General features: G+C 45.6%; 1 protein-coding gene across 1 annotated transcript in view; it reads left to right on the forward strand.

The window, feature by feature from the left end:
- Positions 1–14914, forward strand: part of trappc10 (trafficking protein particle complex subunit 10) — a 48400-nt gene extending 33486 nt beyond the window's left edge. Inside the window, exons 15-23 of the mRNA XM_083777081.1 lie at positions 553–694; positions 2334–2492; positions 3457–3686; positions 4928–5028; positions 5511–5634; positions 6146–6310; positions 8965–9145; positions 9787–9981; positions 12983–14914. Coding sequence (XP_083633207.1) covers positions 553–694; positions 2334–2492; positions 3457–3686; positions 4928–5028; positions 5511–5634; positions 6146–6310; positions 8965–9145; positions 9787–9981; positions 12983–13242 — 1557 coding nt within the window. The 3' untranslated portion in view covers positions 13243–14914. The remainder of the gene's footprint in view (positions 1–552; positions 695–2333; positions 2493–3456; positions 3687–4927; positions 5029–5510; positions 5635–6145; positions 6311–8964; positions 9146–9786; positions 9982–12982) is intronic.
- The last annotated feature ends 2532 nt before the right edge of the window (positions 14915–17446 follow it).

Genomic DNA, 17446 nt, shown 5'->3' on the forward strand with positions numbered 1-17446 from the left:
TAAGGGAGGTCCTAAAACATGGGGGAGGGAGGTCCTAAAACATGTTGGAGGGAGGTCCTAAAACATGTGAGCACCACTACTACTAGTTGGACTGCTAATATGCAGTGTCGTACAGTGTTGTTTTCGTCGACTAAAACTATGACGAGAAATTTTCGTACCTTTTTTTTTTCACTGACAAAAACTACATATTAAATAACTACTAAATCAAAACTAAGCCATGATGACTGTCTAAAACTAAGACTAAATATATATTGTAAATGTAATCAATACTAGACTAAAATGTTAGGAAGGGACTAGTGGACAAGAGATTCAGTATAAGTCATTTCACACTTGGTTGCATGCTGAAGACAAAGTTTCTGCCAAACATCTCTGGTGAAAAACTGCAATTTGCGCGATCGTTGGCTCTCAGTCAAATCAAGTCAAGTCACATTTTGCCCGTGTGCGGACATCTTGGTGACCCCTGTCTCGGTCTCTCCCCTCTCTCTCTCTCTCTCTCTCTCTCTCGCCCTCATGCAACGGTGTGTCTCCGTCTCTCTGTGTGTGTGATTGCAGAGCGGTGATTCGGGGACGTACACGCTGCGTCAGCTGTGTGCCACGGTGGGCCTGGTGCAGTTTGTGCTGCCTCACATCTACCCGCTGGTCCAGTACGAAGTCTACTCTCAGGAGCCCCAGCTGAGCGTGGAGCCTCTCTCAGGTCAGTTCATACAGTATGAAGTCTACTCTCAGGAGCCCCGGCTGAGCGTGGAGCCTCTCTCAGGTCAGTTCATACAGTACGAAGTCTACTCTCAGGAGCCCCAGCTGAGCGTGGAGCCTCTCTCAGGTCAGTTCAATGAGTTCATACAGTATGAAGTCTACTCTCAGGAGCCCCGGCTGAGCGTGGAGCCTCTCTCAGGTCAGTTCATACAGTACTAAGTCTACTCTCAGGAGCCCCAGCTGAGCGTGGAGCCTCTCTCAGGTCAGTTCATACAGTATACCTGCTGAGTAGGGGTGTAACGATACGATACGTATCACAATACATGGTTGACGATACGATACAAGGACCATATTGGCTAGGGATGAAGCTCGTTAATTTTTATTGATCACCTTATCGAGACGGGTCCTTATCGAATATCGAGCCCACTATCAAGCATTTGCTATTATTTTGTGGAAAGAACAGAACCTTATTTTTATTGGCCAGTTGTGAGAGTTTGTATGCCAATAAACAGTTCTAACGTGTATACACAGTCTCACACACACACACAGTCACACACACAGTCACACACATGCACACACGTGCACACACACACACACACACACACACACACACACACACACTTTATTTTAACCAAACAAAACATCCCTTTGCACTACATTTTACTAGGGCCTTATACAGTACCTTTCTAACAGACAGAGGGAACTGTTAATTGTGTACCGTCACTTTAAAAGTGAAATGTATACATCATCGTACGACGTATCGCTCACCAAAAATAGCCAATCTACAAGCTCACAACACGTCTGATTGATCTGCGTTGTGTAACATGTGTGTGCATTTTTTCGGCAACGATAGACTGAGAAGTTGCACATTGAATACGTCACGTATTATGTGAGACTATTCAATCGATCCGCGGGAGATACAGTATTATAACTCTATGGCAGGGAGATTTAGTTCCCCAAACGTATTATGAATTGTGGCAACGTCTTACCGTGCTTGCCTTGGGCAGCAAGCAATGATTTTAAATCGCTCTCAATGCGTCGCGTTGCGACACATTGAGAGCTTGGAGATCGGCTCTTTTCAATAGATTTTCTACACATTTTGAACTTGTGAAATGGCACATTCTGCAATATGAGTACTTTCACTTCTAGTACTTTAAGTACATTTTGATGCCAGGTACTTTTGTACTTTTACTCAAGTACATTTAAAATTCCGTACTTTTACTTGTAACGAAGTACTTCTAAAATTTCAGTATTGGTACTTTTACTTAATTGAGTACTTTTTCCCACCACTGGTCATCTCCAAACGTTGCTTTTGTTTTTGTGGGGCGGCTGTGGCTCAGGAGGTAGAGCAGGTCGTCCAATGATCCCTGGCTCAGCGGTTCGATTCCCGGCTCCTCCTCCTGTCCACATGTCGAAGTGTCCTTGCTCTTGGGCAAGAAACTGAACCCTACATTGCCTCCAATGAGTCGGTCGGTGTGAGCTCGCCACCATTGGTGTGTGAATGTGGGAAGTGAGGACGCTGGCGTCGACTGTTCGCCGCTTCACCTCCCAACGTATGAATGAATGAACCATTGTAAAGTGCTTTGAGCACTTTACTATGAAAATGCAATTCATTATTATTATTGTTTTTGGTCATGCAGAGCCGCTGCTGGCCGGCCTGGCCCAGGAGGTGAAGTTCACCCTGCTGACGGGACACTACGCCGTGAAGAAGGGAGACGCCCTGCAGCTCAGCAACTCTGACACCATGCCCATCCTGTCCTCCTCCAGCTGCACCGCCTCCATCCTCAACCCTGCTGCTGGTCTGCACACACACACACACAACACACATACGCACACGCGCACACACACACACACACACAACACACATACGCGCGCACACTCACTCACTCACTCACTCACTCACTCACTCACTCACTCACTCACTCACTCACTCACTCACTCACTCACTCACTCACTCACTCACTCACTCACTCACTCACTCACTCACTCACTCACTCACTCACTAACTCACTCATTCACTCACTCACTCACTCTCACACTCTCACACACACACTCGCGCACTCACACACTCACTCAATTGCACGTATGCACACTCACTAACACGCACGCACACACACACACACACACACACACACAACCTACACAGCCTCCATCCTCAACCCTGCCGCTGGTCTGCATACCCCCTAACACACACACGCACACACATGCACATGCACTCACACAGCCTCCATCCTCAACCCTGCCGCTGGTCTGCATACCCCCTCAACACACACACGCATGTGCACACTCGCGCGGGCACACACACAAGCACACACACTCACACAGCCTCCATCCTCAACCCTTGACACTGGTCTGCACCCACTTTCAACTTAAGCCCCTGGCGCACTGCAAGCGTCAGACGCTTGCATCATCAAACGCACCCGTTTTGGAGCGTTGACGTGTGTCACAAACACAATGTGTATAATATTGAATCAAGGTATTGACAAGTTAAAGTTTGTATTGCAGCCTGTATTTTACTTAGGTGAGTCCGTTGCTCTCCCCAGGTTGTCAGAGTGAGTGTAGCTCCCAGGATTGCATTAGATAATTGACACTGGGTGAAAAAATAGGTTGCAAAACCGTGGGATAAAAATGATGAAGAACAAAACAATTAAATTCATCTACAATAATGTTTTCAAAACTTGCGTTTTGACATAAATCATCCTCTTCTTTCTCTCATTGTCTGTGTGTGTCCCTCCGTCCCTCCCTCCCTGCCTGTGGACGCAGAGCGCGTGGGGGAGAGTGTCCTGCTCATCCAGTCGTCGGAGAAGGTGACCAGCATCAGCCTGCCCCCCACCCCCCCCTACCACACTCTGGAGTTCCACCTGGAGGTCCTGTGCATCATCCCCTCGGGGCCCGACCGGCCCGCCAACGAGAGGCTCACCAACGGGGAGATCCGCCACCGGCCCCGGAGCTACAGTCACCCCGACACCCCCATGACGGCCATCGACCAGAGGGTAACCGTCAACCTTTTTTTTTTTTCATTGCCTGAACTAATTGACCTTAATGCCAAGGTTTTATTATTCTGATTTTAGTTGGCATTAGCTATCGTACAGAAATACGTAACCACGGGGTCACGGTGCCACAGTCGGTAGTGCTGTCGCCTCACAGCTAGAAGGTCCCGGGTTCGATTCCCACTGGGGACGCTGTGGGCTGTGGGCGCTGGGCGCGTGTTCCCTCCTCCGCGTTATCAGTGCCCATACCCGAGGCGGGGTTGGCGAAAAGGCCTTTCTGTGTGGAGTATGCATGTTCTCCCCGTGTCCCCTAGGGTAGGTACCCTCACAAAAAACATGCAGTAATCCTGGTCTCTAAACTGCCTCCCCCTGGCCAGCCGGGGCACCTGATGGAGGGGAAAGGAACTGGTCGGAATAACGTGTTCCTTCCACGCGCTACGTCCGGCCGGGGAAACTCCCCGGTGATAAGAAGCAGATTGGACTGGTTAGTCCGCTGTCCCCCCAGGTTGGCAGAGGAAGTGTAGCGCCCAGGATTATATTAGATAATTGACACTGGGTGAAAAAATGGGTTACAAAATTGTGGGATAAAAAAAAAAGAAATACGTAACCACATTAACCCTTTTTTTTGCTATTTAAAAAAAAAAACTATAATGATTTTATTAGAATTGTTTATTTTCAATTGATTAGTTCAAACAGAATGTTGTGTCTGGTTTACATGGAACACAATTAGCTGGCTTATTATTGAACCATCTGTTAATGGCATCAGATGATGGTTTCCACCAGGCAGAGAAGCTGTGCATTTCAGATTCACTAGGGATTAGATTCTGGTGTCCACCAGGCAGAGAAGCTGTGTATTTCAGATTCACTAGGGATTAGATTCTGGTGTCCACCAGGCAGAGAAGCTGTGTATTTCAGATTCACTAGGGATTAGATTCTGGTGTCCACCAGGCAGAGAAGCTGTGTATTTCAGATTCACTAGGGATTAGATTCTGGTGTCCACCAGGCAGAGAAGCTGTGTATTTCAGATTCACTAGGGATTAGATTCTGGTGTCCACCAGGCAGAGAAGCTGTGTATTTCATGATTCACTAGGGATTAGATTCTGGTGTCCACCAGGCAGAGAAGCTGTGTATTTCATGATTCACTAGGGATTAGATTCTGGTGTCCACCAGGCAGAGAAGCTGTGTATTTCATGATTCACTAGGGATATTTAACCGTATCCGCGGTGCTGTTTCTGTGTCCTCAGATGTCCATAGACTGTCCCTGGTCTATCTACTCTTCTCTGCTCGCTCTCACCTTCTACATCCCCTTCAAGACCAAACACTCACTGCTCTCAGCTGGTAACAGGTGAGCAAGACCTTCTTCCAAAATGAGGCAATTACAATTACGTGTAGAGTTGTTGCTTTGGCTAGTAAATTTAATTCAACCTTTGCTGGGCGAATTATTCAAAATAAAGGCGCTAGAGTGCCAAAGCAGATATGGCAGAGTTTACTCTGAAAAGCACCGCCATTTCTATCTCTGGGACCCCAATTTATATCGTAGAAATCAATGTTAATTTAACTCTGAGAGTGTACAAATGCAACCAATGGTCCCGCTAGGTTTCCGCTTGGTTCCATTTGTACACTCTCAGAGTTACAGTCCCATAAGGGTCCATTTGGCTCCTACTGTAACTATCATTTAGGTGGGGACCCCCTGGAACTCCCTCAGTCTTCGGACCCCACTTTGGGAACCACCGAGTACTGGATATATATTGAGTGCATTTATGTTTATGTGCATTTATGTTTATGTGCACGTGTGAATGTCTCGGCTGCTCCATGTAATCCCCACAGGAAGTACATCCAGGTGTGTGTGCAGAACGTATCGGATACGAACTTCCAGTTGGCGGATCAGAAGCTGACAGAGAACCAGCACACTTCACTAGAGCTGAGGTCCCTGAACACTACAGCACAACAGGTGAAACAAACAGGCTGTTCCATTCCCACTACTGTTGACCTGTGTTACATCATTACATGTCCCCTCTAAATAATTAATACGTAACCTTGAGTTTGGGGAATTTTTATTATTTGACTCTTTGTTAGTTGTTCTGGGGTTCTTCACCGTATCACTGCCACCTGGTGGACGCAAGAGCCAACACTTGACTTTTAGTGTGGTTATAGTGTGATCCATTTTAGATTCTAAATAATTAGCGTCAATGCTAGCGAGGCCATCCTTGCGCTAGAAAGCGCCAATGTTCCAATCGGGATCACCGGACAATCGGAAAAGACCTCCGAACATTGCACGTTTTGTCTTTTTTTTGTCTTTTCTTTCAAAATATCAAAAAGTGGGTCTAAAAGTGGGCACCCTGGGTCGCCATTTTGAAAGAATAAAAGGGCACATAATGTGTAAAAAGCTAGCCATTTTGCAGTTTCTTCTTTCTTTTTCAGCAAATAATGAAACTAAATTGTGTGTGTGTGTGTGTGTGTAGCTGGTGTGCAGTAAACAGTGCATGTTCTGCCTATGGGAGGTGAGGTGGAAGTCGGATCTGCCCTCCTGCCTCCAGTGTGTGTTTTCGGCCAACTTCTGCCCCGTCAACCAGGACGTCTCTGCCTTCAAGCCCTTCCACCACCACTTCCAGCTGGAAAGAGTCACAGTAAGTTATAATGAATGAATTGCATTTTTTAGAGCGCTTTTCCAAGTGCTCAAAGCACTTTACAATGGTTCATTCATTCATACATTGGGAGGTGAAGTGGCGAACAGTCGACGCCAGCGTCCTCACTTCGCACATTCACACACCGACGGTGGCGAACATTGGAGGCAGTGTAGGGTTCAGTGTCTTGCCCAAGGATACTTCCACATGTGGACAGGAGGAGGAGCTGGGATTCGAACCGCCGACCCAGGGATCATTGGACGACCTTCTCTACCTCCTGAGCCACAGCCCCGCCCTCATTAACAGCCCTTATTTTCAGAAAATGGAGAAAGCATCTTTTAGCAAGTCTTAACGGCAGATCTGCAACATCTACAAGCATCTAAAAGTATTAAAAAAATAAGACTTAAAGGGACACTTCACCCCTTTTGCAACCAGATCTTATTTTAATGATGTTTGGGAGACAAGAAACGGATTCCTATGGGATTTTTATTGTGGTTAATTTGTGTTTTTAGATATTTTAGTATTTAAAGTGTCTGTGATGTCATGGGCACTGGTCTCACTGCTGGATTACTACAATGCCCATAGTGCTTTGCTGCACTCACCCCACCTTGTGGAGAGGAGGGAGGGCTGTCTTACTGAGACAACATGTAGTCCAGGAAGTAAGTGAGACCAGTGTCCATGACATCACTGGCACTTTGAAATAGTAAAATATCTAAAAACACATATTACACATGCAAAAACCCCAGGAAAGAGTTTCTTGTATCCCAAACATCATTAAAATAAGATCTGGTTGCAAAAGGGGTTTCAGAAATTACACAAACATTATGTAGCTATACTGTACATAATCAACAACCCAAAAATGGCTCACAGGGTTAGTGAAATGAATAATTTTAAAGGGAGATTACAGGCAGTGTTGCTGTTTCAATACCCAGTATCAGTGAAGTCCCCTTCAACAAGGACATTCAACCCATTTGTATGTGTACAGTACCTACATTGCACCAAGGGCGTTCAGTAATTGCAAGTAAGTGCAAAAGTCTGTGATAAAAACCAACGCTATAAGATGGATAAGATAAACCTTTACTGATCCCCGGGGAGTGACATGTATGTATCGTATGTCCTTGACAGCATGCATAAAGCATATACTGTACGTACATACAGAAATATTCCATGCCATATATGGCACAAGACGGTTTGTTTCTGTGGGTCCAGTGGTGTGCGAGATTAGCGACAAACTCACAAACTTCGGTCTTCCTCCCACCTTCCCTCTTCACCGAACCAAAACATATCGTATCGAACTTGGACCATGAATTTTGTGAACCGTCACACTACCTGAACTTAATTTAGCTTATACAATAGCCGTAGTGGTGCAATATATTTATTATACATTGTCCATGTAAAAATAAAAACAGAAATCAGGCCACCACAAAACACGTTATATTCAATGTATAATCTAATATATAAGGGCAGACATTAAAACAGCGTGTGTACGCTGTTCCTGTCCTTTGCATTGCTTCACTTGGTGTATCTTATTCTATGCATTCTGTCAACCCAATTAGACCTGAGGATGATTCTACAAAATGTCTTCTAAATCCTGACAGTTTTCTGAAAAACCTTTTATATGTATTTCCCCCCATCTGAAAATATGTTGTTCCAGTGACCCATCAGAAGCAAAGCTTTGAGTTAAAAACGTTTGCTCTGAAATAATCTAGATTAAAAGATTTGTGCCACATTTTCACGATTTTTCAAAAATAGCAGACCTACAAGCTCGTAGCGCGGCACTCGGTGCTGCGCTATGAGCTTTTAGATCTGTTATTTTTCAATAGCTAAAGTATAACACGATGCTTAAAATACCAAAAGGGGTTCCTGTCCTGAATGGGTTGTCTGAATGAAAACTGTCACGATTTAGACATTTGTGTAGAATCTGTTGTCAGGGTTTAATGGATTAAGAAACGTTTAATGGGCCCAGGCCGTAGCGTAACGGTCTGGGCACCGGACTGGTGATCCAGTCGCGGTGTGCCGCGGGTTCGACTCCCGGACCCGACACGGCCTTTACCGCATGTCATCCCCCCATCTCTCTCCCGTTTCCTGTCAGCCTACTGTCTGTCCCTTAGAAAATCAATAAAGGCGTAAGCCGCAAAAAAATATCTTAAAAAAAAAAGAAAAATAAACGTTTAATGCCACCTAAGAGCCTGTGAGATTAACGGCCCTTTAAGACTGAATATGGTTAGACTTGGCACTGCGCTTGCTGCCGAGTACAGTGCCCTGTTTGAGGGAGTCATGGAGGACAGCGCAAAATGGACTGAGTCTACCCATTTAGGCCTTGACTGGTGCTCAATATTTCATGTCAAGGACCCCAAAAACTATATGTAATTGGCCACCGACCCCCTCATCTGAAAATATGTTATATGTAATATGTTGTTGAAGCAAAGATTTGTGTTAAAAGCGTTGGCTCTGAAAGAATATTTATTCAAAGATTTGTGCCGCATTTTCTAAAATAGTAGGTCTGCTTCTAAAATAGTGAGGCTTTAACCTCCTGTGCATCATTAGTTAATTTAACCTTTAACTTCCGTGCATTATTACTTCATTTAAAGCGCCTGTGAGATTAACACGCTGCTGCTGTGCGTTTCTCTCCTCCTCCTGTGACTGACTGAACCCAGACGCTGTACAGTGTTCGAGGCGAGATCCTGCCGCCTGCGGGGGAGCAACACTGTCGCTCTGGCACCCTCTGTGGGCTGGAGGTGGCCATCACACGGCTGACCGAGCCTGGAGAGGGGGAGACCGCTGAGGAAGGGAAGGCGGAGGCAGACGGCCTCCGCACCACCAAGCTCATGTATGAAGGTACGCGTTGAGGAAGAGAAAGAGAAGATATATTATATATATATTCTCTGGAGAACGGGTGAAGGGGAGAGAGGTTTATATTTATTAGTGTAAGAGCCAGACCCATGTAATGGTTTGGGCTGATACATATCGGCCATTATTTGATTTTTCTGACACTATTGTTATCGGCAATTGTTTGCAGCTAATTGTCTAATAAAATTAACAAATTATCAAAAAACAAATTTTGGCCACTTGTATTCGTGACCTTATTCTTTGGGTCATGACTGACTATCAACCTGGCGTAAAATATCGGTCAAAACATTGGTGTAATTTCTGATTTAGGTCTCTCCAATCAGGATCGGCATCAGACGCAAAATATCTGGCATCGGCCTGGCGTGCGTGCGTGTGTGCTTAACCCATTCAGTATGGGAACCCCTTTTGGTGTTGTAAGCATTATGTTATACGTTAACTATTGGAAAATAGCAGATCTACAAGCTCAATTACATATATCTTTGGGGGTCCTTGACATGAAAATGTTTGAGAACCACTGACATAGAAACATAGGGTTTTCAGAAAACAACTCAGGATTTAGAAGACATTTTTTTAGAATCGTCCTCAGGTCTAAATGGGTTTAAATGTTATTCCCTGCCCTACTTCCACAGTGGCCGACAGCAGCAGTAACTGGGCGGTGTGTGGGAAGAGCTCCGGCATGGTATCCATGCCCCTGTCGGCCGACGCCACCCACAGAGTGCAGATCGAGGTGATGCCGCTGTTCGCCGGCCACCTGCCTTTCCCCAAGATCAAAGTGTTCAGGTACCTGCCTCACACGGCAGCGCCTGCCATCCAGCCTGACCCCGGTGAGTCCTCTCCTCTCTCTCTGGCTTCCATTGATCATAAACTCTAAACCCTGTTGCAACAGGGTTTAGTTCTACAAGCTTGTAGGTCTGCTATTTTTGAAATCTTTTCTTCTGGGGGGGTCCCTGGAATAACATATTTTCAGATGGGGGTCTGCAGCCAAATACATATCTGGGGGTCCTTGTGACATGAAATATTGAGAACCACTGATTCCTTTCCTTTCCCAACAATATATTACTGCAGATACAAGACTGAGGCAGAAATGTCTACTGAGATGTAAACATTATTCCAAATTCACATGAAAATCTGTTAAGATTTTGATCAGATAATCTAATCATCGATCATTTGGACAACTTGGATTTAGCTAAACATTATGGAAGTGTGTGTGTGTGTGTGTGTGTGTGTGTGTGTGTGTGTGTGTGTGTGTGTGTGTTATTTATATTCGTCATGATTTACAGTAATGTACATATCCAACTATAAATGCACACTGTTACCTCATGCAAGACGGTTATGAGCTCTTGAGACTGTTCTCTAAATGCCAAAGCTTTTAGTACTTATCCTGGCCTAACAGACTCATTAGATAACACTTATCAATCCCTTTTAGATAAGAAATGTGTTTCCGACCGATGTCTTCTGAAAGTCATGCATTTCATAAGCTTAGAATCTAGATGATTTGTTTTAATGTTCTCCTCCTCCCCATGTGATTGCACAACAAGTTGAATAGGCAGCATGTTGAAATCCACTTTGGTATCTCGCATTCCATCCTACTTAGTTCGTCATAGAAGAGTGTTGTGCAAAAGTAGTGTAAATATAGGCAGTTGTTGTGAGCTTGTAGAAGGATTTAGAACAGCAGTTGTATGTATATATGGCCTACTTGTGTCCAAGGCACAAGTTGGCACCTCGGCAGAGTGCATTTCTACAATTTAGGCATTTAGCAGACGCTCTTAATCCAGAGTGACAAGAGCAATAACAAAAAGCATGGCAATACATTACATACATAAAAAGTAGTTCAGTAGTTCAAGTAGTTCATGAAACATGCGTAAGCTAAGAACGTAACAGTGGAGTATCTATATAATTTAACTATATATATAAACTATGCATAGTACACTATACGATGCTATACATATGTACTATAAAGTGCTATGACAACATAAAATGCAATTCTAGTGCTGTCTACGTAACATGCTATAAGTCTGTATAAATGCAATCTAAAGTGCTATCTAAGGCCCCTTTTCCACTATGGGGTGGAACCAGAACTATCCAGAACCTGAACCTATTTTTTTTAGTTCTGGGTTTGTTTCCACAGCGCACAGCGCGGTACGGCACGGTTTCAGACCAGGTTCTCAGAACCTTTTTTCGGCCCTGCTTTTGAGGTAGTACTAACGCTGAGTTCTGGGAACCTATGGGCGGGGCCAGCAGCGCTGCTGCTCTCGATTGGTCGAGCTGAGGTGACAGCACTCTGAGCACTGAGGAGACCGGAGCGAGGAGAAGCGCACACAACACAACAGCGCACATTTTAAACTCCTAAGTGCGACACAGCGACAGCGGACACACAGAAAAATAACCTGGAAAAGCACACAGAAACACTATGGCCACGAGAGAGGGAGAGACAGAGCTTGTGTGTGCGTGAGGGAGAGAGAGAGAGAGCCATAAAGCTGTCGCGACGAGTTGTTTGCTTGCAGTTGTTGTTCTACACTACAGCTAACAGCTAGGCTAACTGCAGATGTGTGTGTGTGTGCGTGTGTGTGTATGTGTTTGCGTGCGTGTGCTCGCGCGCGAGAGCGATATAATCTATTCTAAATTGCCAGAACAGAATTTTCTTTCTTTTTCAGGGCAAGGCATTAGGCATATCATTACTAGAAATGTGCTGTACACAATACTACACATTGGAAGAATTAAATTCAACTAGCACAACGGTTAAATGATTTGTATTTGCACATTTCTTGATATTGACATTACAACTGGACTGGATGTTATGGCACAATTTGCTCAATCTGCTCAAGAGGCACTATAATTGCAACCCACACAATGTTAAATGCTATATTCAAAAGGTGGGTTATCATTTATCATCATATGAGCTATAGCCTATATGAGATATATTTTTCTCTTGCAGTTTAAGCAAAATATTGTAGACAGGTAAAGGTTGGAGAACAACTGGTCGAATGCATTTAAAACGGGTGTTTTACTGTTGTCCCACTCCCCACATGGAAAGGAAATCCATATCGGCAAATATAGCCTATATAATGTATGCTGCATATATCCATGTTCATATAAACTACAGTATGTGCATATACAGTATATCTATTATGTATAGGAAATATATGTGACAGCTGTGGCATGTGGCTGCCACAGCTGTGGCACATGTGGCATATAAAAATATGTTCATATTATTGGTTTAAAAAAGTACAATAAAGCAAATAAATTTGAAAATAGACAATCTACAAGCTCACGTGTCTCATCAAGCTTGTAGTTTGTCTATTTTCAAATGGCCGAAATGTATTTAAGTAGAATACTATATATACAGCTACTTTCCACCACTGTTGAATAATAACCAGTCATTATTTAAACATGAATATCTCTGTATTCCGGGACCCCCCCGGCCGTGCCAAGGGGGAGGGGGCCCTGCCGGCCGAGCTACTCAGCAGTGGGGGAATAGGGGGGGGGGGGGGGGGGGGGGCAGACTTAACAGGTTCTGGGTTCTGGTTATATGGAAACGGAAGCAGAACTTGGTTCTGGAACTACACATGGTTCTTGGTAGTTCTGGGTCCTGGAAAGTTCTGGTTCTGGTTCTGGTTCCACCCCATAGTGGAAAAGGGGCCTAAGGCGCCGGGGCCATGCTACGGCCATGCTACGGGCCATGATGGAGTCTGAAAAGGTGGGGGTTTTCAGACTACGGCAAGGAAGATTGGGTAGTGAGGCTGCAAGTTCTGACTGTAATGGGGAAGAATTTCTAGTTTGTTTTTGTCCTCTTGACGCTTTTCATTTGACTTCTCCCCACCACAGACAGCTGCGTGGAGAACGACACGCTCTCCCTGCTGGACAAAACCCTGGACGACCAGGCGGACACGGCCAGCATCCGCAGCCGGGGCAGCATCCACTCGCTGGGCAGCGGCGAGCAGCAGACGACGCAGCAGCAGCGGGGCCTCCCCATGCCGCGGCTGGAGCCCTTCAGTCCCGGCCAGGTCTTCAACCACAGCCACGCGCGGCAGGTCCTCGTGCTCCCCGCCACCGACGACCACATCCTGGAGGTCAACGCCACGTGACACACCCGGTGTGTCATATAAACCGTAACCTCCCTCCCTCCCCCCCAGCCCTCCTCACGCACACACACAGCTCCACACTCCTCCTCCTCCTCCTCCACTTGATTGACATCACTAAACGGCTGCCTCCCGCCCTCTCTCTCTCTCTCTCTCGGACCACAGCCCCTCCACCCAGGAGTCACCCTCCTGGGTGGACTCTGGCGGGGCTTGAGTGTGGGTGGTGTCCTTCTGGGGGGGACTGGGGGGAGTACAGCCCAAGACCTTTTTATGGTCCTGGGGACTGGGGGGGGAGTACACCCCATGAAGACCTTTTTATGGGGCACTGTGTTTATGGGGCTCTTCGAGGGCCCCCTGCCTCCCCCCCCCCCCCCCCCCCCCCCCCCCCCCCCAAACTCTTTGAGCATGACGTTTGGACACCACTGGAGTCATCATGAACTACAAGGAATGACACCTGCTGATTATTATTATTATTATTTGTTTTTGTTTTTGTTTTGTTTTTTTGCGTTCGGCATATTTTCTCGACCATGATTTGTATATAGCTCATTGGATAGATCTATAATTCTATATATTGACAGTTTATTCCGATTGCCCCCCCCCCCCTCTCAAACCCCCACCCACCTTCCTACACCGCTCTTTGTCAAACTCGGAAACTTAGACTCTCGCTGTCCCTTACGATGCTTTCGCGGACACACGTTGCCAAAATCCCTGTTTCGCTATACTTCGCTCGCCTGCGATCGGAGAGCTAATCGAGACACAGCGTTGCCCCCCTCCCCTCCCCCCCTCCGAGAGCGATATCGTGTTCATTAGAAGCACCAAAGCCCCCTAGATAGCCTGTCTTACTGTACGTTGTGTACACCTCTACTGACTACTGAAGTACTGTACTTTTAACTGGTGTGTCCAGTATGTATCTGTGCGTGCGTGCGTGTGTGTGTGTGCGGCGTGTGTGTGTTTGTGTGCGTGCGTGTGTAGCACGAGTGTGTGAGTGAGATTCGTTTTTCAGTAAATATCAGCCAGTGGACAGTGTCTATCTATCCGTTGTCTTAAATCTAACCGATGGTTTGTTCATTATATAAGTGTGTATATGATTATCTATTGCGTACGACGTGCATATGAGGAGCGTGTGTGCGCACACTGTGCATCGATGAATCTGTGTCCAAGCTATGCACTTATAGGCCATAGGTCTCGAATAAATGAATGGAAATTCTCGCCATTTAATTTATTCATGCACACAGTATAGTTCTCAAATTGGGGTCCCTCCCTCCCCCAAAGTCCTTGATGGGGGTTTCCAAATGGACCCTTAACAGGTCTGTAACTCTGAGAGTTTACAAATGGAACCAAATGGACCCGTTATGGGGGCCCTTGAAATGAAAAAGAAGTTTGACAACCACTGCTGAGGGAAGTCTGGAACACTCTGGTGGGAGCTGTCGCCCCCCCCGCGACCCAACTACGGATAAGCGGTTTGAAGATGGATGGATGCATTCGCTAACTCAAACGAGCGACCGTCAAACTTTAACTGTTGGTCTATACCTAAACCTTATGTTCTCGCCCCCCCCAAACACCCAAACACTGTAATTATACTGCTCACCCTTTGGTCACTGTACATAACTGCTGTGTAAATAAAAAAATGTGATTTAAAATCAAAATCCTCTTTGATTTGACACCTATATTAAAAATTAATCGGAACTGATCTGGTGTTTGTGGCGGTTTCTCACCAAGTGGTCCACTTTGGCATAATTTTAACAGGTGGTCCCATGGGAAAATGTTTTATAAATATTACAAAATGTATGTTTATGTTTATTAATTTTGATATGGACATAACTATTACATTGCTCATTGCACAATTGTAGATGCATCGTTAACAGTGTGTTATAGCACATGTGCTAGTTTTGGACCACTTGTCCACAGGAGACTTTTCTAAAAAATACAGTGACACTATAGTTTAAAAAACATGTGTTGTTCTAAATAAAAGGTATCAGAAATATGTTCAATATTTTCATAAGATGGGGATCCAAAAGGAAGCACGCACATCTCAAGAAATTCTACAGGTGCTGAACAACAAATATGTATATATATATACTGTACGTACAATGAAAATTAAGGGTTTTTGCACACTATCAGCTCCCAGGAAACTTTATTTAGGTAACGTTTCGACCATTACAGGTCTTCGTCAGGTATGATACCTGATGATATACATATATACACACACACACACAGTGGTGGGAAAAGTACTCAATTGTTTTACTTAAGTAAAAGTACCAATACTGCAATTTAGAACTATGTACTTCGTTACAAGTAAAAGTACTTAAAGTACTAAAAGTAGTAATGCAGAATGTCCCATTTCACAAGTTCAAAATGTGTACAAAATCTATTAAATAGCCAATCTACAAGCTCACAATGCGTCATGTTGCGACACATTGTGAGCTTGTAGATCGGCTATTTTCAAATGGCCGTAATGTATAGGGTTAAAGTGGTTAATGTATGTTTTATAATCAAAATTTAAATCTCAAAGTAACTAGTAACTAAAGTTTTCAAAAAATTGTAGTGTGAGTAAAAGTACAAATGTTGGCTCTGAGATGTAGTGGAGTAGAAGTAAAAGTACTTAGTTACTTTCCACCACTGCGCACACAGTAAATGTAAGCATGATAACCAAAATTGGCATATCACCTGTTTCAATGTGAAAATAAAACACTCTTGGATGTTTTTGAGCAGTTGAAAAATTTACAAAATATTTTTATGCCTCAAACATCGCAATCAAGAGCTTGACTGGGGTGCAAGAGATCCACTGTAGTAGAAAGTATTATAGAAATATATATATATATATTTAAGTAGGCTATACTGCATACTGAAAGAATTAACTCAAGAAGGTATAGGGCACTGTATGTATACACTAGATACAGTCATGTGGTTAAAGAAAACACTACTTTACATTAGCACAGTAAATATAACGGACCGTACAAGGAGCCTGGCATCAAATATTGACGGGATGAAATTTCAACCTCTATGCACGACTAGCTGGAACGTTTGCTAGATAAATTACACGATAATATGTGAACAGATTTGACTGAGAGCCTACCATGGCACAAATTACAGCTTTTCACCAGAGGAGAAAAAGTTTTTTTTCTTCTCCAAAATGAGTTAATAGCACAGGCAGACTCTTCACATACTTTCAGACATTGCATGTCTGAAATAAGTGTCAGAGCTGAAGTCGACATGTAAATATGAAATAAACGCTTAAACATGTAGCTAGCTGTAATGTTAGAGACCACAGAAGTGAACCTTTCAAGCCTGTTTTCTCAACCCGCTGTTTCTCTGCAAGTAAGTAGCCTTGCCGAGCCATGAGGCCCGTAGGGCAGGAGCCTATCCCAACCCTTGATGCTGAGTGTCAAGCAGGGAGGCACTGGGTCCCATTTTTAGAGTCTTTGGTATGACCCGGCCGGGGATTGAACTCCAACCTCCCAGTCTCAGGGCGGACACTCTAACCACAAGGCCACTGAGCTGGTTCTCTGCAAGACATTACTCTATAAGCCAAAACTGGTGGGGCAAAACTCAACAACCAATATGTCAATTTGAAGCTATGATTCCCTGCTCCCTCAGTCAAATTTGGTCACATATGATAACTTCCTATCATAATAAAAAGTGACGGTCCTTTCTTTATTTCCTGTTGACGTTGGTGGACTTCTTGGGCTGTTCTCTGCTGTGCGTGTGGTGCGCGTTGACGGGCGCACGCTCCTCGGGATGTGCGTACGCTGGGTTGGCGATGGACACGAGACTGGCGAGCCGCGGCTCGTGGAGCATCTGCACGGCGGCGGTGGGGTTGTTGAGGAGCGCTGCCGGGGCGCCGCCACTCGCCCGCCCCCTCTCGCACTGCCGCTGCAGACAGACGCTCAGCACGGCGGCCGCCAGCAGCAGGGCCGCGCAGCCTCCCGCCAGGGTGTACAGCGCGATGGCCTCGCCGTCCCGGGGCGTGGCCACGGGCACGCAGCGCGCGTGAGACGCCGCCGAGGCGCCGTTCCGCGCGCTCACGCACAGGATGTAGGCGTGTCCCGCCTCCAGGCCGAACACGTCGGTCCGCCTGGCCCGGGAGCTCACACTGGCGTTGCTGACGGCGACGCTCCCGTCCTCCTGTCGCAGCACCCACACCAGGAAGGAGGTCAGGGTGGAGTACGGGGCGCACCATCGGACGCCGGCGGCCCTCGGCCACACCCTC

The sequence above is a fragment of the Protomyctophum parallelum genome, assembly GCF_964188405.1.
Source record: "Protomyctophum parallelum genome assembly, chromosome: 11".
NCBI classification, from domain to species: Eukaryota; Metazoa; Chordata; class Actinopteri; order Myctophiformes; family Myctophidae; genus Protomyctophum; species Protomyctophum parallelum.